Source organism: Vulpes vulpes, chromosome 5 (assembly GCF_048418805.1).
Source record: "Vulpes vulpes isolate BD-2025 chromosome 5, VulVul3, whole genome shotgun sequence".
Lineage (NCBI taxonomy): Eukaryota > Metazoa > Chordata > Mammalia > Carnivora > Canidae > Vulpes > Vulpes vulpes.
In genome coordinates this window covers 16,372,056-16,399,658 of record NC_132784.1, presented here as the reverse complement: position 1 = coordinate 16,399,658, position 27,603 = coordinate 16,372,056, and the positions used below count along the sequence as shown (strand labels likewise).

The 27,603-nt window shown below is 41.4% G+C and overlaps 1 protein-coding gene across 15 annotated transcripts in view; it reads left to right on the top strand.

Moving 5' to 3' along the window:
• NCKAP5 (NCK associated protein 5) overlaps positions 1–27,603 on the top strand; it is a 946,904-nt gene that overhangs the window by 233,782 nt on the left and 685,519 nt on the right. For 4 of the 15 annotated variants that reach the window (XM_072757602.1, XM_072757607.1, XM_072757597.1 and 1 more), the window contains exon 1: positions 202–414. The exons of the other annotated variants lie outside the window; for them this stretch is intronic. In XM_072757602.1, the coding sequence (XP_072613703.1) occupies positions 364–414 (51 nt within the window). In that variant the 5' untranslated portion in view covers positions 202–363. Of the gene's footprint in view, positions 1–201; positions 415–27,603 lie in introns of those variants that run through there. 15 annotated transcript variants of the gene reach the window in all.

The following is a 27,603-nucleotide window of genomic DNA, read 5'->3' as shown; positions in this document are numbered from 1 at the left end:
CATAGCACCTACCACACTGTCTTGTCTGTCTCTCCAAGACTTTAGGGATCAGATCTTTCATTTTTGTATCTCCGGTACCAAATGCAGTAGGTGCTCAATATGCATTGAGAGAAATGAATGAATGAAAGGCTCTTGATAAAGAATAGTTGAGTTGAATTGAATACAGCAGGCACACCCCCTAGCTATCGCTGGGGTAGGATTTAGTGCAGGTGATGTAATGTAACTTGACAGGGTAGTTAAATATTGACAGGCAGGAGGAAGCATACTGGGAATGTTCAGAAAGAGGAAAGGAAGGCTTGGCTGTGGCTGTCAGATCAGAGAGCTGAGGCCATAAGGAGCCAAGCGACTGGCTGTAGTATCCTGATGACCCAGGAAGGTCACTCGCTGGTGCACTTGGCTTCTGCTTCAGCAGAGGTAAGGTTTGGAGCCTGGCTGGGAAGATAATAGGTTGTGATGTGAGTGAGTGCAGACTCCGTGCCTGTGGCTTGGAGATGGCTGGCATCCCAGACGCTCTCTGTTGGCTGCCCGTTCTTGTAGAGCTCGGGCTGATCCTCATTTAGGGCAAGGAACCTGAGTTCTATTTTAATCTGTCTCCTCTCACTCCACCTTACCATACTCCCAAATGATTTGTGCTTTAATATAACCTCTTAAAGTGATTGGGGTTGGATGCTGGTGCGTGTGTTTGGAATGCTCAGTGGAGGACTTTGTCCATATGAATTCATTTGTAAGTGCTCCTTGATGTAACGATTAGAGGCATACACAGCAGTAGGATTAGGAGGTCGTGAGCATGTTCAGTACTACCCGGGTGCCACTTTGTAGATGCAGGGATAGGGTGGGGAGGGAGACATACAGGAGGCAATGTTTTTAGCTCTCATATCAAGTCAAGGAGCAAGCAGAGGTGAGTTCAAGGAGAATATCGGGTGAGTGGGGAAATGCCAACAGACAGAAGGCAGAGCAGTGGTTGAAGCAGGTCTAGCACTGCTTTTAGAAATGGATACAGGTCACCTTGAGAAAAAAAAAAACACCCCATTTGATTTGAGAAAGACTATTTAATCAATTGGCATGGCTCAGGGTAGTTTTTAAGAAAGAAAAAATGATGTCCTGCTCATAATTAAATAGTCACATGTACCAATAAGAAACAGCCAAGGCAAGTGGGCTCTATTTGGTTCCTTGTCTTTTAGAGAAAGAGAACATGCTTGGTGTCCAACAGGGGTTCAAATCTCACCTTCATGGATTAAGGCATAATGTCTGTGAGTCTCTATTTCATCATCTGTGAAACGGGCAGAATGAAGCCTCCTGGCAGGTTGTTGCAAGACTTGAATAAAATAAGACATATAAAACCACACCAGAGTCAGCTTGGTCCCGAGCAATTCTCTCCAAAATATTTGCCCACCTCTCCCAAGTTCCAAAGGCTTATTTTCTTTTGTCTCATTTTGAATAACAGCTTTACTGAAATATAATTCATAAACCACAATATCCACTCATTAAAAAATGTACTATTCAATAGTTTTTAGGATATTCACAGAGTTGTGTAACCATCACCACTACCAATTTTGGAACATTGTCTCATCACCGAAAGACACCTCGTATCCACTAGTGGTCATTCCTCATTTCCTCCCAGTGTCCCCAGTCATAGGCAACACCCATCTCTTTCCTGCATCTCTAGATTTTACCTATTTTGGAAGCTTCATATAAGTGGAATTATACAAAGTTATCTTTTGTGACTACCTTCTTTACCCACCATAATATTTTCAAGGTTTATCCATTCAGTAGCATGTATTGGTACTTCAATTTCTTAGTTGCCAAATAATACTCCATTGTGTGGATATACAGTTTATTTATCCATTCTCACTTGATGGATAAATAAAATTGTATCATTTGGGGGCCATTATGAATAGTATTACTATGAAATTCATGTAGATTTTGTGTGGACAAGTGTGTCTTTTTTTTAAGATTTTATTTATTTTAGAGAGCATTGCACAAGCATATGAGGGAGGGGGGATGAGAAACAGAGAGGGAGAAGCAGAGGGAGAAGGAGCGAAAACCTCAAGCAGATTTCGTGATGAGCTCAGAGCCCAGCACAGGGCTTGATCCCATGATCATGAGATCATGACCTGGGTGAAAACCAAGAGTTGGACATTTAACCAACTGAGCCACCGAAGCACACCCTGATGTGTCTACCTTTTTAATATAGTTGTAAAACTAGGCTCTTCTACCCCATCTTCCTCAGAAATTATGAGAGCAATAGAAAATACTGGGATATGGTGTGCCTGGGTGGCTTAGTTGGGAAGTGTCAACTCTAGATTTTGTTGATTTTGGCCCAGGTCATGATCTCAGGGTTGTGAGATCAAGCTCTGTCCTGGTCATTCTCTCTCTCCTTCTCCCTCTGACCCTCCCTCCCTCTCTTAAAAAAAAAAAAAAATACTAGGGTAGGCTACCTTTTCCCCTGTAGAAATTGAGGAAAATGGTAAAATACTCATCTCTCTCCTTCAGAATATTGTGCTATGACAAATGGGTCTTTGGCATTGTTTAATGTCTTATGCAAAAGTGGATCAAATAAATCAGCTCCCTATACTAGCTTATGTGACCTTATATTGTCTTGAGTTCTATATACATAATCACTATAGGATCAAGTGTGTGCCATGCATGCATGTAGACATGTTTTTTTGTTTATAAAAAGAAATCATGAATAGTTTTACTGCTTAGGAAAATAGAAATAGCATATAAAAGGGAAGGGGTTGCAAAACCAAACATTCAAATGGCCCAGGGAAATGAGATAAATGACTGAAATGCATGGCTGAGATAAGCAATGATGCGAGCATGATAATTCATTTGAAGTCACCCATGGTCTCACCATTATGGAGACATTAGGGTGTGGAGGTGACTATGGCAAACCAGAGAGCATGCATCCGTCTAAAGGGGCAGAAAACATTGGAATTCCAGTTGATTGTGCTCATGTAGGTACATGTGCTTACTTGACAATGTCTTCTAATTTTTTCAAGGCAATTAATTTTGATTTTTTTAATCCTCTTTTTGTTCCAAATGAAACATGCCTATGAATCACATTGACCACACTGGGGATCAGCTGGTGGGCTTTCATGTTACTTGGTGAACATAACATTTGGGGACTAATTCCAGGATTGTCCCCTCACTGATTGCATTATTCTTGGTTTGTCCCATTTGTCTGCCCTCTGTTACCTTTTTGGAAGATAAGGGGATTTGATGAAATGTGCTCAGTTGGTCTTTTCACCTCTAACATTCTTGGCTGGCATAAGGACAGTTCCAGTCCAGAGTTCTGTCTCTGTAGACCACCTTATGGACAGAAACACAGCCTTCCACATGACGACAGCCTGAAAAGGCAGGGGGTGCCTAAGGAGTCTCCTTTACTCCTCTTAAAAGTATGAGTCTGCTTGTGACAAGATCTCCCAGTTTTTGCCTGAAAAGGTCTTTTTTTTTGCACCTTCATTTTGGAAGAATATTTCATCCATAAATAGAATTCTAGGTGGACAAGTTTTATTTCTTTCATTGTGACCAAATTATGTTCTCAGCCCAAACTCACAGGTGAAAAAAAAAAAACCCACTTTGTTTATTTTTTATCTATTTAAAACCTACCTATTACAAGTACCAAGGGCAATGGAATTCTCTAGTTTTGATATTTGAGGATGTCATGGTGAAATACTTCCAGTCACAATGTCCAAGTGTTGCAGAGACCGCAGCCCCAGGAAGGAAAGCACTGCACTGTGTGTTTGCCTTGGCCTCGTGTTGCCGTGATGTTAGGCTGCAGACCTGAGAAAGCAAGAATGAAATCACAGCCTGGATACCAGCTTGAGCTGTGCTCTTGAGTTCTCTGTTTGCTCTTCTGATTCTTCATGTTTCTCACCCAGAGGCTGGAGTGGGAGTAACTTAAAACAGCACTAGAAGAGCCACACATTCTTCTCTTTGGGAGTAGCCCTGAGGTCTGAACAGTCTAATTACCAAATACTTATGTTCGGTAAACATTTCATGCCTTGTATAATTCACTCCTGTAAGCAATCCCGTGAGGTCAGATGGGGCTGTTGTTCCCATTAGACAGTTGAGGAAAGTGAGGTGCAATGTTCATTCAAAGTCCGAGTTGATGAGTTGCAGAACTGAAATCAGGCTGTCCATCACCCCACATACTTGTCAGTCCCTTGGCCACACAGATGATTCCTGCCTCCACTAAATAAGCCATTAAAACAAGGGCTAAGGGACGCCCAGGTGGTTCAGTGGTTGAGCGTCTGCCTTTGGCTCAGGTCATGATCCTGGGGTCCTGGGACCGAGTTCTGCATCGTGTTCCCTGCGTAGAGTCTACTTCTCCCTCTGCCTGTGTCTCTGCCTCTCTCTATGTGTCTCATGAATAAATATATAAAATCTTAAAAAAATAAAGAAAATAAAGCCAGGGCTAAGAAGCCCCATGTAGTAGCTTCTAACACTGTCCTCTCGAGAAAAATGTCAGTTGTAAGGAGCAGTTTGTGAAGGCCCAAATCATATGCTGCCTGTATTTAAGTGAAGTGGGCCTCAAAATTTCTTCCCATCTGCTCTTTGCATTGAGGCAACTTTGCCTTTGAAACTCTTGACTGAAAAGTCTTTGTTTTAAAGTAAAAAAAAGTATATTTCCCCTGTCACCAAGTTTAGCATTTATAATAACAGCCCTCACTGTTTGAATTTTTTTTTACAAGTTTTGAACAAATTTCTCACATTGCCATTTACATTTATTTTCTCCTCCTCCTTTTCTTCTCACTGAAAATGCCGAACAGCTGGCCACACTGACGACGTAATCACGCTCTGCCAAGCTGGCCTGTTCGACCCATTCTGTCTCCAGTCTTCTCTCCTCCAAGCAAAATAATACCGAGGCTCTTTAGCCTTTGCTCCCAGGTCCTCTTCTGCTACCCTTTGATCTACATTGTGGTCCTCTGAATCCTCCCATTGAAGGCATGGAGGACAATAGCTCCATCTTGTAAAAACTGCATGAAAGCCTCTCAAATGAGAGGTCACAAAGCCTGGGGCTCCCATCCCAACCCCTCGGATTAGCATGTTTCCCATATTGGGTGCAGTGGTGTTAGCTCTCTGCTGGAAGGACACCTGCCACTGGGCAGGCACTTTGCCAGCTGGATGACAGACTGACCTTCTGAGCTCACAAAATCAACCGGAGAAAGTGAGTCAGAGGCTGATTCCACGCTGTGACATCTTTAGGAGTGCCACAGGCTCACCTGATGAGAGAGAAGCATGTGCCTTCAGGGGTCGAGGGGGAGATGGGGGAGTAGAGAGGTAATCGGGGGTTAATGGAAAATTGCCATTTGGGGTTGTCACAAATCATGAGAATGCTGGGAGAGCTGACCCTTCTGGCTCCTCTGGGGCCGATGTGAACAAATTGCCAACCGTCGGGGGCCAATACGTGGAAAAACCAGATGAGTCAAGTGGAAGAGAATGTGGTCCTTAAAAGAAATAAAATGAATAAAACAATACATTTTTAAAATTTTATTTTAGAATGTCCTCTCTGGGGTAGAGAGAAAGATACTGTCATTATTCACATTAAAGCGTTAAGACGAAAAGTGTTTTTCATTTCAAGCAGCATTTTAAAAGCAGAGTATCTGGCAACCCTTTCACTGAAACTTGTATTTCTTGCTCTAATTCTAAGCATTGCCCCACCCTTAGATGCATGCAAACCCAAATGTTTGGCAGAGAAAGGGGTTTCGTAAAATAAAAAGATGCTGCACTTGGAGACCTGCCTTTTTTTTTTTTTAAACTTGGGAAGTTGCATGTTGCTTTGGAAATAGAGTTTTCATCTCCAGGATAAACCCCTTTGATCTCAGGGCCTGATATGTTTCTCATACAAAGAGGAGGATGGCTGGCCTGGACTGAGCCAAAATCATATTGAGTGATAAAAACGGGAAAAAAAAATCCCATAAACATCCTGCAGAGTGTGGCAATTTCAGTATGATACCAACCTAACTTTTTTGGATAATGGCAGAACCGATTCTTTTCAATATCAAGTTGGGCGCTAGACCTTTTTGCTGCAAATCCAATTTAACAGTAGAGAGGGAACTCGTATCCTTCAGACATAGTCTGGGGACAATCGAGATGCCCATGGTGTCCATTTGCTATGATCCTTCTCATCAACACAGCACAGAAAACAGCCTCTTTTCCCTTGAAAGGTGCCAAGCTCTCAGAAGTCCTGAGGCTTTCTCAAGTATGAAAAAGTTGTTTGAGAGCACATCTTTTCTCGCTAGTCTGATAGGTGATTTCTGATAAACCCAAAAGGTGTCTCTACTGTGCCTTGTTTGGAATTTAGAAAGCAGAACACGATGTGTTTGCTGGGAAAGGAAGACCAGAATGAAATGTCTGCTCATTTCAAGACATTTCATTCTGTGCAAGAAGGGACCTCATCTGTCCTGTTCCCCACTGGACCCAGAGGTCCACATGGCCCTGGCACAGAGGATGGTGTTCTCTAGTTATTTGTTTAATACGTAATAACCTGTCACATCATGAAGAGATAGGGAGACCTGAAGTTTCCTTGGCCAAACAGAAACCCGAGATCTCTTAGTAGCAGAGAGGACCGGCACAAAATGAAAAACAGAAATATTATATTCACTATGACTATGGGTATAACTCACTTATTCTCAAAATCAAACCAAGTTGCTTATACTGTACCACTACGGCTCACAGTAATGATTTACTTTTGCTTAGATAAACTCATCTCTGGGAATCAAAACCATATTTGATTTCTATCTATACCTCTATGTATTACGATATATCCATTCAGAATAAGTGCCTAACTTCAAAAATAGAAAAAAGAAAAATAGGGCTTTTTTTTCTCCCCCAAAAGCCTCAACAAAGGAGAGTCTGTATATACAGAGAAGGACGTGTGGCATGCAACAAAATATTCGAATAAGAAATAAAAATACCATGTCTGAGATGGCGCTCTATTTTGGGAATTAGAGTTTCCCTTAATTAAGGAAGCTGCAAATTGTTTGCATGTTCTGCTGCCCTGTGGTCACTGGAACCCCTGGTGACCAAACACACTTGTTCAAAGTAAGAGCCAAAACCCCTTTGACCTTTCAATGTATTGTCTGAGGGAGTAATGGTCAGCTGGCTCCAAAGTAAGCGGGCTACAGCTGCTTTGCCAGCTGGCTGTCACACGCACGCAACAGAACTTGGAGGGGACTCATGGCCTCACTAGATGCCTTATGGCAGGGTTCAGTCGATGCCCCACATGGTGCAAACCAATTCCATATTTCACATAAAATGACTGAGTTTGCATGTCATCACCAATACTTTCCATCTAGCAGAGTGAGCACCTCACGTTTATAAGTTAATTTTCCAAATGCACAAGCTATGGTCAGATCAGCAGCCCCTGGCCACGACCAAGTCACAGACTCCTGGCTTTCTGCAGGGAATTCCAGATGTACAGCCTCTTTGGCGGCGACATGGTGCAAATGGCAACATTAATAACCCGCTTCTGCCCGTCTGAACCGGGGTGGCATCAGTGAGGACTACAGGGTTGAATTAACCTGTGTAACCAAACTGAATAAATCTGAGGGCATAGTGGACAGAAGCAGCTTGGTCTGCGTATTTACTGATTTGGGAAACAGCTAAGAATAAAGGGAGCATATTGTGGGTCAGAGTTCAACAGCAGAGAGGGATGAGAGAAACCTATCAGTGAATCCTTGACACAGCGAGGCCACTCGAGGGACCATTAGCTGGGACCTACATCTGCCCCTGAATTTTAAATGCAATTTGACTCTCTTGATAAGTTAACTCGTGTGTTAAAGGATATGTAAAAATATCAAGCTTTGTCCCCATTACTAGTTGGTGTGCCATAATATTCTAGCCCTAATAGACTCCTTCCAGAGGAAATCTGATTTTTATAGCTAAAATTGTGACAGCGTCATTATTAGAATGGCCTAGCGAGGAAAAACTACAGCATCTGAGCATGATGTGCCTGGTTAGGGGGATGATGGTAGAGAGATGGACCCTATATTTGAGCAGAATAAGGATTGTACAAAGTATCTTTTAATAAACACAAAGGTGGACCTAAATATGAATCAATTCCATGCTTTTCTTTGATGCAGCAAGAAATGACCTCAATTTATCCTCCCTCTCTCTACCCACTGGCTCTTTTGCCCTTTGCTGCTTAGTGATAATGGGAGCATTGCCTTGCCTTTGGGGTAAATGATTCCAGTTGAGCAATTTGCCATGTGAAAACCAAAGGGGACAGGTTTTTAATGTGGAAAATGTTTTAACCTCAGAAAACCAAAAGGCCGACTCCATGTGGAATGGCACTCTGTCTTTGAATCACAGTGTGCATATATGACGAGATCCAATTAAACCACGTGTCCAGATAGTCTCAATTTTGGTAAATTAGACCTTACCTAATTCTTATCTCATAAATAATTTCAGAGCATTTGTGGCTTTAAGAGCTCACTATATTTTATATGGCTCCTGAGTTATGACAGAAATTGCAACAGCATGACATTTAGTACGGCATTGATTTTTCTTGGAACCCATCGTAAGTAGTTCTGCAACTAGAGAAGTGTACTGTAATGATACCTATTATGTGCACAGCCCCAAGGGAACCAAGATAGTGAGGCGTCCTTGTATTTTCATTCATGATACAGTGCTAAACTCCAGACAAATTATACAAACTCGGATGACCTTTTGAACGACTGAGCTCTCAACTCCATCACTCTTTATAGAAGAGAAGGAAAAATCTAGTGTCCATTGGGACCACACAAGTAATGTAAGTAAGTGAAGTGTGTTGGGTGCAGAATGGGGCATAGCGGAGATTTTAATGCCGTCTTGGCAAATCTGATGCTACTCTGCTTTCTCTGCTTGTTTTGATAGGCTAGCATGTTACTGCAGGAACATAGTGTAGGCCCAGTATTGCCAGATCATCCAACTCTTCACAAACAGCCAGAAAATAAGATTTTTATATAACATTTGATTTATAAAGGTTAGCTCATTAAAAAAAAAAAAAACTTTTAGTTTTGAGGTATAGATTTGTATGCAGGTGTGAAAAATAATACAGAGACATCCCCTACACCTTTCCCTTATTTCCTAGGACTATAACATCTCGGGTGCTCCGGAAGCATGTATCACAACCTGGAAATTGACCTTGACACAGTACATTAACCTTATTGGGTCATTCTTTTTAAACTCTTTGCAGACCCATCGAAGCATGTTTGAAGGACAGAGTTGGCCTGTCTTACTACTTCTGCTTGCAGCTTCTGTGAATTGCAGTCTTGCTGGATTTAGGAGACCAGCTCATGCCTTTGGGTCCTCACTGCTGTACCTGGAAAAGCTGTTTAAAACTTTGCTAGAAGGTGAACCTCTCCTAGCTCTTCATGCTTGAGTACTTTTCTAGTCTTCCAGTCTGAATTCCACTCTACCGCTGCCTATTCAAGTTTGCAACTTGGGTTGTCTTTGACACTTGCACCTTCTGTGCCCATGGAGTATTTCCACTTGCTGGCCTCAGCTTGCACCGACACTCGGTTGGCTTGTATGTATCCTTCAGGCAGTCCTATCCCTGCAGGCTCTCTGCACTCACAGGCATCTCATACTTGCTTTCTTGGAATTCTCTCCCACCTCCTTCTTCTCCCCGCCAAGCCACAACACACACCAAAGACGAGTGCTTCAAGGTGGTAGGAACCCAAAGAATTTGTTTGTGCTGGAATTTTGAAATCTAACTTATTTATTTAAATAAAGTGAGGGCAGCCCAGGTCTCTCAGTGGTTTGGCGCAGCCTTCAGCCCAGAGCATGATCCTGGAGACCTGGGATTGAGTCTCACGTCAGGTTCCCTGAATGGAGCCTGCTTCTCCCTCTGCCTGTGTCTCTGCTTCTCTCTCTATGTGTGTCTCCCATAAATAAATAAATAAAATCTTTATATAAATAAAGTGAGTCATGATTTGGGGATTACAACTATGGAGTTGTTTTGTTTTTATAAAATCTGTCATAAAAAGCCAGTTTTTACTGTAAATGGCTTTAAGACCTCTGATATATTTTTTTAATGCCAATAAAGTCTCAGAGTGTTGTGGTTTGAAATATGCTTTTAGATTTTTTTTTCTATTTTGTAATAAGTGAAGGAAAAAGTTGGAGTCTGCCCTGAGTGTTTCTTGAGTGTTATCACTGACCTTGGCACCTTTTCCAACCCAAGCGTTGAAATAGTTCCCATGCCATTCCTGACCATGGCTGGTCACCATGACAAAGGATGGGAAGAGCCATTGCCAGAGAAGAAAACACAGTAAGGGAGACCAGAGCCTTCTGAGTACCAGGACCATGATCAGAAGGTGGGATTCAGAATCAGGAAACATGTGTCAGGGAAGAAAAAGAGGGGCACAGCCTAGTGCCCCCACAGTACACGGAGACCATTATGGCCTAGGGTGGGTCACAGTCCAGAATAAGCTGGCTTCTTCCCATTGTTTGGTCCTCAACTATTGTATATGTAGTTGGAGGTGGGAGTAGTGAAACTTAGTTTGAAGCTCCTTCTCAGGTAACAATAATTCTCATCGAGCATAAGTGGTGATTCTGAAGTACATATATATCATGGAGAGGAAGCAGAGGAAGAAAAAAGGAATCAAAGTAACAGATTAAATAAGCCCAAAGTAACTGCAGTTGATCTTTGAACAAGTGGGGGTTAGAGGCGCCAACTCCCCCACAAAATCAAAAATCTGTGCATGACTTTTGACTCCCCAAAACTTAACTACAAATAGCCTACTGTTGACCAGAAGCCTTACTGAGAACATAAACAGTCAATTAACACTTATTTTGTATGTTATAGGTATTATATACTATATTTTTACAGTAAAATAAGCTAGAGAAAAGAAAATGTTAAGAAAATCATAAGGAAGAGAAAATACTGTTTGTTGGTAAATTGAACACCAATAGAAAATTAATTTATTAAAAAAAGGAAGAGAAAATACTGTAAAGTACTGTACTGATAAAGTACTGTACTTTATTTTTAAAAATCCACATAGAGGTGGACCCACACAGTTGAAACCCATGTCGTTCAAGAGTCAACTGTACTTTCTTTGGGCTCCCACATACTGTAGAGCTAATGGATCATTTGGGATTTTGCCTCCCTTACCAAGCAAAAGGAATCAATTTTAGGAGAAATGAGCTAAATTTTTCTTGGGTCCCACCTCTCTTCCTGGCAATTAGACCAGAGTGCACAGAGGCATTGTCTCTGCTCTGTTCTATGCCATCTCTTTAAACCCTGCCCTCAGTTTGACTCTGAAGTTGGAGTCTCCATGGATCCTAGCCAGTGTTGCCTGCCTCTGCACTGGCCCTCATAGAAATGAATGCCAAATGCATCCCAGGGCACATGGAATTGACGTTCTTTTCCCTCTGACGATCCTTCTCCTTGCCCCATATGTCTCCTCCTGAGTCTGATAAGCGCTACCATCACCTTTCCAGATGGCACATTCTCTGGCCATTACCTGGCATCCCTTGCCTTTCAGTACTTAAGCCCAAAAGTATTATTCAAAGCCCTCTCCATGACCCCAGATATTTCTCCTCCCCTCACTGCTATATCGGACTCCGCAGCAGAGTTGACATGGCGAAGGCTCAGTCCCATTCTTTCAACTCCTGTTGTCAGAGATATGGCCAGTGTCAGAGGCTTTGGACTTCAGTTTTCACACCTGAAAACAGCGGTATGCAGTAAGGATTATTACTGTCTCTATTTTGTAGGTGAAGAAACTGAGACTAACAGAAGTACAGGAAACTTGTCCAAGGTCTCCCAGGTGTGGAAGCTCTTTGTCCACAGGGGAGTACCTTATACTGGCGGGCTTTCCAGTACTCATCACAGATTGCAGAAGGGGAGAGAAGAGGACTTCCCTTAGTGTTTTAAAGCACATCTCTTAAACCCCTGGTGGATCTTTTAATAACTATCAGTGCCCAGGATTCTGATTTAGTCTGGGGTAGATGTGAGTATTAATAGTATTAAAAAGCATCCCGGGTGATTTTAATGGATAGCCATGATTGACATTACTTCTCCACATCGGTGGTTCTTCAGTTAAGAATCTGTCAGAATTGTATGGAGGGTTTGGTCCTATACTCTCACTGGGCTCCAGCTCTGGAGTTTCAGACTGGGGTGGACCTAAGAATTTGCATTTCTAACAAGTTCCCAGGAAGGCTACTGCCACATATCAGATTGGGGACCACAGCTTTGCACACATCTGGATGGAAGTTTGGGTGCAGGTAGATAGATCTTAATGCTTATTGAGCACCGGCTAAGTATCAGGCTGATTGATTATGTTCTATGATTTAGCCAATAGATGACACCTAATCTTCCCAAGAACCTTTTGATTTAGGTATTCCCATTTAATATATGGAGGAAACTCAACTTCACACAGGATAAATCTGTGCTTCTCAAACTGGGATATATGGGGATGTAGCAGGGATTATGGAAACCACACAATGGATATCACATAACTTCCTGGGCCATGAATTTCATAGGCATCAGCCATACTCTTTGCTGAACAGGCTTGAACAGTTCAAGAGGGAAATGTCCCTGTTACCTGTGCATTGATTATCTTAACTTTAATGTGTATTCTAGGCCAATGGAGCCAACATGGTGCAGTAGATTGTCAAATCATGGCTATAAATCCTGCCTATTCAACTTCATACTTGACATGAAGAGGCAAATGGAGAGTAAAATGAGGCTTGCGAGTCATTATATTACCCTGTGGATAGAGTCACATTTCAAAGCAACCTTGAGCCCTCACTTCACTGAGTCTGTGATTGACTTTTATAATGGAGAAGATGGAGTTGCCTTTATTATAGCATCTCTAGTACCACTTTTATTAGTCATTAGTTCTGTTATGAGGACATTTCCTAAATAAGCTCTTACCTTATTCCAGTTATTACATCTAAGGGGTTTTTTGGAACATATTGATAAAATGTCTGTTTTCATGTGGTCAGCCATATAGGTTGATCTTCTAGAGCAAAGTTGGAGTAAGCACATATTAGAAAGTCATCTCTTACAATCTTCCCGTGGACACCCATTTCTCCATCCTTCCTGAGTCATGGGTTCCTTTAAGAATTTAATGAACAATTGACTTTCCTAGATTAGTACACACACAGACACACAGAAGGCCTTGCTTTTCAGAGCATTCAGAGACCACTGAAGCCAGCCATGGATCGTAGTCATGGGCCCCAAATTAAAAATCCCTGCCCAATTCTGTAAGTTTCTCCATGACAAGGTCTGTGACTGTCTGAACTTGGATCTGTGATGTTGCATGCATTGTCTGGCTAGGAGGGCACTCAGTCAGTGTCAGAGAATGAATGATTTCTAAGACTGAGGAGGTAGGAAATGTGCTTGAGCACTTGTAGCTATTGTGACATAGATGTGTTTGTAACAGTGTGTCAGGACATTACAGTGTGGCAAGGTACTCCAGGACCTCTGTTGGCTGCCCAGTAGGAGGAGTACAGGGAATATTCTCTCTGAGGCTGTAGCACCATGTCAGTGTATTCTGTTCTGTACTATCCAACTTCTTTCCTGATGTTTCCTCTGCTTGATTTGAGGCCATGAACCATTACTATTTGGGCTTAGGTCATCAAAGCTGTCTCCTACTATTTCTTCTCTTTATTTCATGTTGTTTGCTATAATCTTGGCTTGAGGTATGAGTCCCTGAGCTGGTTTCTGTAGTCAACGTGGCACAGGCAGGGAAGATCCTAACTCTGGGCATGAAGTCTAAGGTATCCTTGGGGGATGAAGCAGGGAGAGTAATCTCCATGTTATGATGTCCAGAATTTACTTTAAAATACTTTAGACCAGTGTGATTTTGTATATGTGCTGACTAGTTTATAAATTACAACTGAATCTGACAATCAGATTTCCTAACTGAGAATTTGAATTCCAGGGATGGTCAGTCATACCCCAGGGGTAGCTTCTACAAGCATTTCAGCCGGCTACCTATCTGTTAATACCTAAGGTTTTGTGAATGTCAGAATTTGCTTTTATTTGTGAAATTAGTGAATTGCTCATTAGCTTGACAAATGTTAAGTTTAATTATGTGTATTACTCATATGTATGAGGTGTATTTGGTGATATATGTGTATGTGTGTATATATATATATATATATATATATGGAAGAAAACAAAGGAGGAGGAGGAGGGAGGGAAGGAGGAAGAGAGAGAGAGATTGGTTGATTGTTTGCTTCACCACTGAGGCATAAACAGAGTTGAAGACTAGTAAGGCCGTGGCTTGTTCTTTGGGATGATGTTTGAATCTTTCTTTCTTTTGTTTTTTTTTAGAAGATTTTATTTATTTATTTATTTATTTATTTATTTATTTATTTATTCATTCATTCATTCATTCATTCATTCACGAGAGACACGCAGAGAGAGGTAGAGACATAGGCAGAGGGAGAAGTAGGCTCCCTGTAGCGAGCCTCATGCGAGACTTGATCCCAGGATCACAACCTGAGCCAAAGGCAGGCGCTCAGTCACTGAGCCACGCAGGTATCCCTGAATCTTATTTCTTATAAGTCTTTGGCCCAGGCCTTGTTACAAAGAGTTACAACTGCCTAATGTCCGCTAAAAGGATAAAAGCATGCTGCCTCAGGGATGTTTGGTGTCTGCCTCTAGAAAACCTTTCATGACAGATGGTGAGAGGAATATAAACAGAACCCAGATCTGGGGCTTCCTTGAACTTGCCCAACAGGTTCCAAGGACCATTTTCATGCCTGCTGGCTAATCCATGTTTACTGAATAAATATTTACATCTGTGTAGGGATATCTGATCTAGGTTTGCTTTCATTGCAAGTCAGTAGCAAGGTCATACTTCTTTGGTAGATATCATTATCTACCAAAAAGGCCCTCCATGTTTTGTGTGACCAAATTGACTGAGGACAGTTCATGGTATCTGGCTCTATGGCAAATTGACTTTCAAGATAGATACCGTATAATAGTTTTTGCTGTGGTAACAATCCAGAAAAAATGTAGTAGGTACACCAAGCAACATTTATTTGCCACTCATGCCTCTTTGGGTCTGCTATGGCTCTGCTGGGTCCTTGCCAAGCTTGGCTACACTTGGCTCCAACCTCTAGGATGGGCCTGCTCCTCCTATCTTATTATCCCAGAGCCTAGACCCCAGTAACAGCGCTACCTGGGCTTCAGGGGCATGTTGTCCACATGAGGGATGCAGAAACACAAGAGGGGCAGGCAGAAAGGCTCTGCTTAGAACTGGTACACTGTGACCTCTGCCCACATTTTATTGGTCAAAGCCAATTCCATGGCAAATCCCAAAGTTACTGGCAGTGGCAGGTGCTTTAAACTTCTCCCAGTAGGCATGGGAGGAAAAAGAGAATTATTAACAGATAGTACCGTCTATCACCCTCCAAGATAAGTGATAAGGCCTTTCATTGTCTCCTTAGTCACCAAAGGGATGTCAATTCCAGTCAGTTCCTTAATTGCCATCCATTTGCATTATGGGGGTGAATCAGAAACATGGAATGCATAGGTCTTGGCCTTGATGAGTGTTCAGTCACAGAGAGGAGAAATGATTTCTGCTTCAGAGAGCATATAGGTTTACCATGGGCCGGCATTCAGACCGAGTTGAAAAAACACACAGACTACACACAAGAAGATCACATACTTTGTGCCATCCTCAAATCCATTGTACAAGTCTGAATAGGAGGCCCATTGTTATTCTGTCGTAGCACCAGCTAGACTCCACACTTCTAGGAGGGGAGAGGACAACAGTTCCATGACTCCCTTCTTTGTAGTCACATCTCCAATCAGATGTTTTGCCCCCACACAGCAGAGGAAGAAGACAGGAAAGTACCCTGGAGGGCCAGACCCAAGTCCTAGCTTCCCCATGGACTGTGCACCTTTAGGCAAACGACTTAAGCTTTCCAGGCCCTCAGATTTTTCACTTATAAAATGGCACTAGCTAGCTAGTGTAGGGCTAGCTCATGAAGTCTGTGACCCCAAGTGGATTGGTTTGATCTGCCTTTGGGTTCCCTTTGGCCTAGCTCTGCACAAGGCCCTCCATCCTCCCTATTAGGGTGGCTAAGAATTGTGACACTAGTCCCACCTACCCTAACACTGGATAATCTTGATATCCTATATTCTTTCTCCTCCCAAACACCACTATAAAATCAGGCTCCCTTGTATATGTGTACAGTCTGTATGTGTATATGTATATATTTTAATTCATCGTCTAATAACAAATTTTGGTTTTATTTTCAAGCAATTTGAAGTTTAAGAAATTGCTGCACTTTCAGTTGTAGGGTGTTCTGTGTTTTGCACTGTCCGGGATGGCACTTAAAGGGTATCTGTTGTCAGGATGGTCATAATGCAATGCATGCTTCACTGCAGCTAACTCAGGAGCTGGAGGGACACACATTCATGGCATTGGACTCTTCCAAAGAAGCCCCTGGCTCAACTTGTAAAGTGGACTGCCCGAGTTGCCTTACAGTATACAGGGATGCAGGAAATGTGATTGGTTGCCTCCCTTCCCTTTCACCCAACCCCAGTCCTGGTCCTAGCCCCCCGCTACCCCTTGCCCATCTTCTCCCTAGGCTTGCTAAGTTGTTTTGAATGCTGTGGTAAATGGATTTTTCTTCAGTGAAAACTAGGCAGACCTGGATGAACTGCAAACCACTCAAGGTTTTAGAGGAAGCCAATAAGGAGGACCAGGATTAGTCTGGTTTCTTTGTTTTCATGGTGTACGGACAAGCCCTAAAGGAAAACAACATAGTTATCCTGAGAGCAAACACCCGTGCTTCTAAGAAAACTTGAAAATCCACACTGATCACAACTAACAATAGCATCTCCTTCCTTGCAAGTTAAGACAAAATTCCTGGAGCCCTATTTCATCTTTAATACCTGGCAGATAGGCATTCCTTATCATAGGACTCAGACTCCTCGCTTTCCAGATGCTCTCCTGTGAATTCACTTCCTTGGCAGAACAGACGTGGCTAGAGTTGAGCATGAACTTGGACCCCAGAAATGCCCCATTTTCCCTTGTTAGGGGATACCCTGAGTGTTCTTGATGTTGGATCTGAGACAAGGGAGCTCAAGAGAGTTGCCAGAAAGGTTGGATTCATATTAAAAATGGTGCTGAAGACTGACGACTGACGAGACACCCACAGTGGGAGAGAAAAGAGGTTGATAAGAATAGTGCAAATCCTCCTGGAAGGCAGGGCCAGGTGGATCTTGAAATGGACTTTGCTTCTTTGCTTAGGGGTTAGCTTAGCTAAGCTGTGGCTTGGGTCAGTGTCTCTGGAAATGCTCCAGTGTCTTCAGTGTCTGTCCAGGCCTCTGCATGCCATTGAATTTACTCAGCACAAAGCTCTATCTCCATTCCTGCCACAAATAGATTCTTAACTTTGATCTTTTATTAACCTAATTAATCATTAAACTTCTTTTCTCATTGAACTCTTTTTCCTGTTTTTCAGTTTCTCTCTCTCTCTCTCCTCCTCCCTCCCTCTGTCCCTTTGTTCCTCCCTCCCTCTGTCCCTTTGTTCCTTACATCTTTATTAAGAGGTTTTGTTGTTGTTGTTGATATTGAACAAATTGGTGCCATATCAAAAGGGCATGAGGCAGACCCAGCCTTGAGTAAAAGGGTGAAATGGGGCGGGTTTGCTGCGAAGTCCTCCTAGCTCCCTCTCTTTCCTCCTATGTCACAGCTTGTCCCTTCTGATCCAGGAGTCCAGTGCTTTCCTGCTAGATTCCAGCTCCCCACACAACCCATTCCCCTGCTGCCCACTTCCTATCTTCTCTCACAAGTGGCCGTTCTCCAAAGCCACTCCCCAGGACTCATCAGAATGATTCACTCTTTTAGTGCAAATCAATTGAGCTAAGTGAAGGGAAATTGTCTTCATTCATCTGGGAGAGAAGAGAAAAACTGTATCAATACTAAGGTAAAACTGCTTAAAATCCCCTCTTCCCTCAACAGTTCAGCACAGCTTCTAATTTGAGATGCTGCTGTTGATTTATTAATGACATGTGGGATTAAATAAAATCCCAACATGAGGAGAAAAGATAATAGGCTGGAGTTTTGCAGAGGGTGCTTTGTAAAAGCAATGGATCTTCAAATTAGGGATTTTATAGACTTGCAAATTAGTCCCCAAAGTTTGGGTCCTATCAAAGGATGGCTTTTTTTTTTCTATTTTAGAAGGACAAGTTCTGAAAACAATTGCTATTAATTAACTAATTCAATAAACATGTATTGAGCATCTACTATGTTATCTTCTGTTGTAGATACTGGGATAGTGTTAAAGAAGAGAGACAAGCTCTGGCACCCATAGGGCTATACCTCTAAAAAGGGAGACAGCAGAAGTACAAGAACACCTGATGGAGGCAGATACTAGGGAGAAAATTAAGCAGAGAAATAGGATCGGAGGAGGGGGGAACCAAAAGGAAATTGATGGTTTGTATGGGAGGGGGATTTAAGACCTGTATGATAAGTAAGATCCTAATATATTATAGAAACAGGCCTTTAAAGATCTGGGGGAGTTGTGATCCAAAAAGAGGAAATAGCAAGTGCAAAGGCCCTGAGGTAGGAATGAAGTTGATGTGGCTAAGAAACATAGAGGTAAGTATAGCTGAAGTATAACAAGAAGATTGGTAGGTGAGCACCTGGGCAGCTCAATCTGTATAGCCAACTCTTGGTTTGGGCTCAGGCCATGATCTCCCGATTGTGGGATCAAGTCCCAAGTCAGGCTCTATATACAGCCTGGAGTCTGCTTCAGATTTTCTCTTCCTCTCTCTCCTGCTGTCTCTCTGTCTCTCTGTCTTCTTTCTCAAATAAATAAATCTTTTTTTTTTTTAAAAAAAGAAAGTACTAGTGAGAGATGAAGCAAGAAATATAGGCAGGGGTCAGTCAGTTTATATTTGGCCTTGTAGGTCACTCTAGAGAGTTTGAATCTACTTCTGACTATAGTGGGAAGCCTGAGCACTGGTGGTGATTCCCCAGATGACCTCATTTGCATGATCTAACTGAGCCCTTAAATGCTGCTGGAGAATTGACAGAAAAGGATCAAATTGAAAGTCAGTTCTGTATTCTAGGAGGAAAAATCATGGCTGGAGAGAGAAAGGCAAGAGGATCATTTACTATTAACATTTATTTTTTTTTTTAAGGATTTATTTATTTTGAGAGAGAGAGAGAGTATGAGCAGGGAGGATCAGAGAGGAGAGAAAGTCTCAAGCAGACTCCCCGCTGAGCACAGGACCGAATGTGGGGCTCCATCTCACAACCCTGAGATCGCAACCTGAGCCAAAATCTAGAGTCAAATGCTTAAGTGACAGAGCCACCCAGATGCCTCTTTTAACATAATTTGTTAAAAGAAAGAATATATGAATATCACAAAAGTCAAGAGAAAAGGCTAGTCATTTGCAAGAAAGAATAATTGACAAACCTCCCTTGACATCATTCAAGCATGCATAGGTGTAGCTATTCTGTTTATAAAATGAAAACTGCAGCAAAATTATAATTCCTAATATTGCTTTTCATGTTATTGTGCTTTTGCTAAAACTTGGTCAGTCTGGGACCCAATTTCAATAGTTCAATAAGACAGGGAACCCAAATGTCCATTTTTCTCCCAGTCACCCTCAAAATGTTGACAAAACTGAAGTCAGTCTCTTAACTCATTCAATTCAGAACCCTCAAGGAAAAGTGGATCGAGCAGGCCTCAGGCCACCCAGGTGTGCAGAGCAAGGAGGCCCCAGGTAGAGAGCTGGTGAGGGACAGTCTACAGTTCAGGTGTGCTGGGCGGTGGTGGGGTTACAGGGGAAGGGGGAGTTCCCCTTTCTGCCCCATATATACACCAGCTGCACAACCCCTATGGGAACCCAGAGATTGGACACATTGGTTAAACACTTTCATTTTTTTTTTTTATCTTCTGAAAAGTGACATAAAGATAAATTGAAATGACACTAGCTCTCTTCACTCCATTTTATTCAGAAGGGAGTTTGAGGAGGTGAAGAAGAAGAGTCCTTGGAAGAACATGGGAAAAATTAAAAAATAAAAATAAATAAATAAAAAAGAGGAAGAGCACAGGGAAAGTGCCCAGAGTGGGGATGTTTGTGAGGGCAGCATGTGGCAAAGGGGGCGGTAGGAATGGCCACGCTGACAAAAACAGTTTGTAATGCCCACTGTTCCAAGCTAACATCAGCCTAGAGTTCTTCGAATTACATCAATATATGGACTTTCCTGAAAATCTAATACATTTCATATGAATGTGAAGTATAGTCATTTTGAAGCAAGAGTCGTGTGTTAAATGCTAGACATTCAGATTTTTAAAAACTCAATAAAACAGTAGCAGCTAGACAAAATAGTTTTAGTGACTAAAGAAATATATCCAAGAAATAACTCACAACGCCATGTGGTCATACTTGTCTGCCACAGGCCATTTACTTTATTCTTATGAGGTACTGGCTAAAGTAAATTTAATTAAATCAATTTCTGTATTTTTTGAATACTGTGAAAATACCAATTGTCACTAATAATCAGTGATGCATGGCATTTTAATTATCCATTACTCATTTTCCTTACAAAACAAATGGCTCAATCCTAATGAATTTAGCATTACATTATTTGTTTTAGAAATGAATTTTTGTAGACGCACTTTATTAGTTAAAATCTAGGACTTTCTTAGCTCTCTGAAGCATAATCAGCAACTCACATCACTGCATGGTTTTGTGGTATGATTTTATTTTCAAAGCTACTCAAAGATAAGTGGTACGTCACCTCGGGCTTGGAAATCTTCCTGCATTGGCACATACCATGTAACTCTGGTCAGTTACTTCCACAACTAGAATAATCCTTCTGTTCCTCACAGCTCAGTAGAAATTCTTAGAAAAGTGTGCCCAGATGAGTAAATAAGGGTGCACTGCCACCAAAGAGCTATGTCGTTTTTTAATGATTCTATTTATTTATTTGAGAGAGACAGAGATAGAGAGAAAGAGAGAGAGAGCATGTCCCTAAGGGCAGGGACAGAAGGAGAAGTGGACTCCCTGTTGAGCAGGGAACCTGATGTGAGGCTCCATCCCAGGACCCGGGGATCATGAGCTGAGCCGAAGGCAGACACGTAACCACCTGGGCCACCCAAGTTCCCTGAGTTGTGTCTTATATTCTACATTGCTGTGAACTTACTGTTCTGAGTGGCCTCCAGCTCTTTCTCATCTTGCAACATCCCTATCTCTACAGCCTGAAGGGAAATCTCATCAGTTGTCAAAGCCAGCATCCTAAACTCCCTTCTCATCTCCTCCCAACCTCTGGGATGACCAGTTACTTGGGGCCTCTCAGAAGGCCTTCCTGACTAGATCTGCCTTGAGTATCACCAGAAGGCTTGAGTACATGTGGTGTCAGTCTTGAACAAAACTGCAAGTTGAGTCACTCTTTTTTAACACTGGAGACCTCCTGAACACCCAGGGTTTCTGCCTTTTTCTCCATCCATCCACCAAAAGTCACCCTCTGGATTGAATCCTGTCTAAATGCTCCAGATTATTAATTTGAATGACACAAAGCTCAGGTCATGATCCCAGGGTTCTGGGATCGAGCCCTGCATTAGGCTCCCTGCAGAACAGGGGCCTGCTTTTCCATCTCCTGCTCTTTCTTGTGCTGTCTCTCTCTCTCTCAATAAATGAATGAATGAATGAATGAATGAATAAGCGAATGAATGAATGAATGAATGAATGAATACATAAATAAATAAATAAATAAATAAATAAATAAATAAATAAATAAATAACTAGCTAGCTAGCTACTCTTACCTTTCACTTGGCCTGGCTGATGCCTTTACCCCTTGGTACCCTTCCTCAATTTCAGTTGTAACCTACAAATAAAAAATACTCCTGTTCTCCTATCTGCTTGTCTTAGTCTCCACTTCTAAATTCTCCTCATTCTGGCCTATCTACTCCAGTAAAAAGTCTGGAACTTATTTCTGCTCTACACTTGCACTTAGCTCACATCCGAAATTCCTTTGGTTTACCATTTGTTTATCTTACCAAGTGTCCCATATGTACAACCACACTAAATGCCTACCTTCCCACCAGGCAGCTGTGTCAGCAGACCTCAATATTAATTCACAATACACCAAAGTTTTAGATGTGCCAGAACCAACCAAGTTCGAAATCTACTTCACAGAATGGAGCAGGCCAAGATTGTCACCTTCCAGACCAGAGATCCCCCTGGTGACATTTGCATTTTACTTAGAGATAATGGATTGTCTAATAGTGACAGATCATGCATTCATGAACATGATAGCACGGATAGTTCTGGTGTTTTGACCTTATTTGTGGTATAGATTTGGTATATTTATCTATGAATTCAATTTTTTTTTAGGTTCCCTTGAGAGCATGGTCCTATTAGTTAAAATTAGGATAGAACTTTTTTTTTAAAAAATGCAAAATCATTATTGTGGAAATGATAAGTAGACATTCAACAACAATTGTTTATGTAATACTGTGTAACAACATATCCAGCATTATTCTGGGTACTACCTGGAATACACATAATATAAATTCCCAGAGATAATCATTATGAATATTTTTACATAGTTGAAATCATAATGTAGCTGGGTACCCTGATTCTATCACCTGACCTTATTTCATAATTATTTTCTGTGATTAAAACATTTTAATAGACATTATTTTCAACAACTGCAGAATATATATATATTCAATATATTTAAATGTCCAGAGAAAACATCTGGCAATTGCCAGATGTTTTCTCTGGACATTTAAATTTCCAACAGAGCTGCTTTTTATCCACAACTGCTAATTGTATTGCCAATGGATGTGTTCATAGCCCTGAAATAAAAAATAGAATTGTTATTGGTCAAGCAACTGAAAACTAATTTCAAATATATTTTTTATTTTTATTTTTATTTTTTTTTAAGATTTTATTTATTTAATCATAGAGACACAGAGAGAAAGAGAGAGAGGCAAAGATACAGGCAGAGGGAGAAGCAGGCTTCATGCAGGGAGCCCTATGCGGGACTCAATCCCGGGTCTCCGGGATCGCGCCCTGGGCTGAAGTTGGAGCTAAACCACTGAGCCACCAGGGCTGCCCTCAAATATATATTTTAAATATATATGCAGCATTATACCAAATTTGCCCAATTTTAAGACGTCTGATTTTTTAATCCGAGAATATGTTTCACAGATTTTATCAATACATATTAATTTCAACCTAGTTATTTTGAGCTTAATTTTTAGTTTCAAAATACAAAATGACTCAGAATCACGGATAAAGCACTGAAATTAAGGTATCTCCTAAAACTCCCAGGCTTTGTATTCTGAATTTAATTAATTTAGAAATTAACCAATTTATTTATATACCTATCCCTATAGTAGAGTCAATGCACTTTGATAGATGGATAGGACCTTTCTGTGCCCAGCACAATGCCTGGCACATAGTAGGAATTCAATAGATTGTCTGAGATTGAACTATGTCTTAATTCTGATACCATTTTAAAATGGATCTCGTTATATATTGTGCTTTCTACTGGCTTCATTCTGCTCTTACCTTGCAGAATGCATCTTGTGGTATATTAAAACTAGAATTGTGATTTTTTCTTATGGATTATAGATTTCATTCAATTGTTGTGGCTGACATTAAATAGGAAAGTACATAAATATTTAAATACCATTGCCACTTAAAACCATTTTGTGATTTTTTTTTTAATAAACAGCACTCACAAATAAATGTCATCTTGGCTTCTAATTTTTTTAACATTTTGTTCCAATATACGTATTTTTAATGTTAAGGATTATATTGGCAAAAAAAAAATCAGCATTTTGTATGATTTGCAACTTTAATGAAAAGCAAATGAAAAAAATAGATTCCATTTAATCATTGTATTAGTTTCCTAGGGCTGCTGTAACAAGTTACCATAAACTTGGCTTAACACAACAGAAATTTTTGTCTCACAATTCTGCAGGCCAGGCACCCGAAATCAGGTAGGTCTGTTCTCTCTCTGAAGGCTGCAGGAAGGCTCCTCCCTTGCCTCTTCAGCTTCTGGTGGTCATTCTTTGGTGGTTGCATCCCTTCATCTCTGCCTCCTTCTTCATATGGCCTTCTCCCTTCTCTTCTTTCTGTATCTGTCCTCTTAGCATCCCTTTTAAAGACATTTGCTATTAGAGTTAGGGCCCACCAGATAATACAGGATGACCACAGGTAGAGAGGCTTAAGTATATCCACTAAGACCATTTTTCCAAAGATCACATTCACAGATTCTAGGGGTTTGGATATGGCTGTATCTTTTAGGGGACCACAAGTCCACCCACTAGCATCATCGCTCATTAACCTTGAACTTCTGATGTTGCTCCACTAACAACCAGAGGCTGGATTTTGCAGACACTGGAAATTGCAATCTGCATTAAAACAAACTAATTTATGCGTTGATTCTGTAAAAGAAAAGGATGAATAAATTCAAGATGGAAAAAGGGCGGTGGGGTGGTGGAGTGGAGAGCAGATAAGATACTTAAAACCACAAGTAATTTAAAAATATTTAAGAATACTGAGTAAGGAAGACTGAGATTAAAAATGGAAAGACTTTTATTTGCCAAAAATATGTTTTTGCAGACATATAGTATTACAGACCTGCTTTATATATTTATGTAGCAATTTAATAGGAGCCAAAAATGTGGTCAGTATCAATGGAACTTTTCTGTTTTAAATTGGCATGACTTTATGTGTAAACTGACCAGTTTTCACAGTTACTTAAGTGTATTTAAATTGGGAGAACTACTGAGATCTCTAAATCCCTGCTTTTTTCATTAATTTTGATACACAAAAGTCTATCTGTGCTATGCTATGTGGTCAGAAATGGAGCCCATACCGGTTACTTGAAAATATGATGAAGGAATCAAGTTAGTTCTCCTACATGTATTTCTAAATATTAGTGAAGTTTTCACACTGTCCCTTTTAACAATCTGCAAAAAGTATTCTTATTGAAGGGAATTTCTCTTCAGTGGAAACATTGTGGGGAGGAATTAAAACCTCATTATAAAATGCTGAAAAAAAAATCATGAAGTAGCCTTCCCTAATTTTAATTCTTGCCTGTCAAGATGTACAGAATCTTAAGAGAGCTCTTCTCTCCCTGCTCCTACTCCCTACGCCCCCAGCTCAGTAATGATAGCTGGTCTTTTCATCTTAGGGCCAATGAGTCATTCTTTATCAGTGCAATTACAAGCCCTGGACCTTTTCTGATGACAGAGACCATGACTTGATACCTTCCATCACCCCATGGACATCTCCCCGTGAACTGCCTCAAGCCTTTCACTGCCTCTTAGATTTTCTCTTCCTATGCCTGGCATTCCTGAAGTGCTTGTGACAAAGCTGTGATTGTAAGGAGCATGAACTCACTGAGGCTAGCTCAACGGAAGAGCAAGGGTATTTTGCTGCCAGGCTCTAGGGCTCCCTTGGGAAGGAAGTGCACTTGTCAGGAATTGAACCTGGAATTCAGGAAGCCCTCAGTGAACTGGAAGGTAGTCTCTGTGTTGATACTTCTCTGACTGCCTGTGCCTGCTTCTTTATCTCTGCTTGGCTCTTCCTTTCTCAACATTTTCTTTTTCTTCATCACACTTTCGAAAGTGGCCTCTGCAGCTGAATCTTGGTTGATGGGACTTCTGACACCATTAGCTGCGATACCAGTTCCCAGTCCAGCTCTGTGTTATAAATGTTCACCTAAATTCTCACACTGTGCCTCTTGATGCTTCTGATTGGCTGATTTTGAGTCTGGTGTCCAAAATTTGTTTGGTTCCCCTCCCCCACCAAAAAATGTGTTCAGTCCTATCTGCCACGTGGTGTCTCATCCTTCTCCTGCTTCAGAGGTTGTTAAACTTGAGTTACTTCCCTCTCTCCATTCTGTTTTTCCAAACTTCCATCCACTAGGCTTTGCTCTCCATTATCCCATTCATTTTTCTCTCAGAGCATCAGTGTTGATGTATCAGATAATTTTGCCCCCCACTTCTGCAAATTTATTGTTGTAATTTTTCTTACACTCCTCTCCTAAAATATACATTTGTTTGAACACACACTTTTTCTTCTACTTCTTACCCTCATTAAGTTTTTAAAAAATATGGTGTATTGTGATTCCATTGACTGGCCTTATTGGTCAGATTGCTGTATTGTACTGAGACAATAAAAACTCTCCTTCTGATGTATTAGAAGGCACCAAGTCAAGGTCTTTATCACTATCAGTCGGCCAGACTTCTACCAAATGTTACCTTATATCAGTGGTTTCCCAGAAAATTCAACTGTGATGCAGGTAAAGAGGACATGGTTGTCAGTTCCCCAGGGATCGGGTCTCTGTTCACATGTGGGAACCAGAAGGTGGAGTATTTGCCAAAAAGAAATTCATACTTCAGTGCCCCCACCTTGCTGATGAGCCACATTAAGGACTGGTAGATGTGGGCACCAGTTACCCAGGAGCCCCTCCTGACTAAAAATTTTCCTCCCTGAGCTGACACTGAGGGAGAGGCTGACCCTGATATAGGACTTTGCAGAAGATTCTTTCCAAGTCAGCTCCTCACATGACTGGTGCTAGAGGTTGCACAGAGCTCTTTTCCTTTGTCTTCCATCTCCTTGCCCAAGAATCTCTTGAAAAGGTTATATAAGCATTACCAGCAGCAAGGTCAAAGTCAGCCCATGCATTTTGTCTTGCAAATGTTAAAAAGAATCCTTTCTTGTACAGATTAGAAAATGTTTATAAGGTCCACATATATAGGACAACAAGATTTTGGGACTATCTGCTAGAGAATTGTAATAAATGTAAAGATTTTCAGTGATTATACTGGGGCATTCTTGTGCAGTCTACAGCCTGCCTGATATATTACCCAGAAGCTCCAGAGGACTTTATTACTTAATCCCCAAGGATGCAAAAAAAAAATTTTTTTTTTAAATCCCCAAGGATGCATCGGTGGTTTTTCTGTAAGCAGATTTTGATAATAAGGGTAGAGGTGTTACTGGTGGGAGAATCTGCATTGTGTGAATGGAGGTCTCAGTCCTTAGATTCCCCCACAAGAAGATTTACATGGGGATCCATGCTCAACATAGAGTCAGAAGGATGTAGAAAAAAAAAAAAGGATGTAGCAAGCACAAACCAGTTTATTAAAGCTAAAGTATACTCCCAAGATGGGATAGTGGGCAGGTTCCAAGAGGGGGAACCAGCCCAAGGTGGTTTTAGGATTGGATATTATTGAGTCTCTCTAAGCTGGGAAGAGCTGTGATGTGCATTGGGGTGGCCTCTAATGGAGGCTGCCTCCATTTAGGGGACTTCTCCCACAAGTTGGGAGGGATAGTTTTTGATCCTACAAGGTTTGTACCTGAACCTTCATGTCTTGGTAGCCTTTCTCCATGAGGGTGGGACAGGTGCTGTACCCTCAGTGCAAATGCATTATAATGAGTTTAAGGGTTACTTTGAGGCAGGGGTGAAGAGGAGAGCACATATTCTGTACCTGTGGCTCTTGATCTGTCAGCCCCAAGGGCTTAGAAGCCATGAGGTCAAGATGTTGTGCTCTCTGGTTTCTGATGTGTAGCTTATTCATCACCATCCTTGCCTCCAGCTTTGGTCTCTGTTATTCCCCTTCAAGGACTTGAGATTCTACCTTGGGGTGTTCCTTCCACTGCT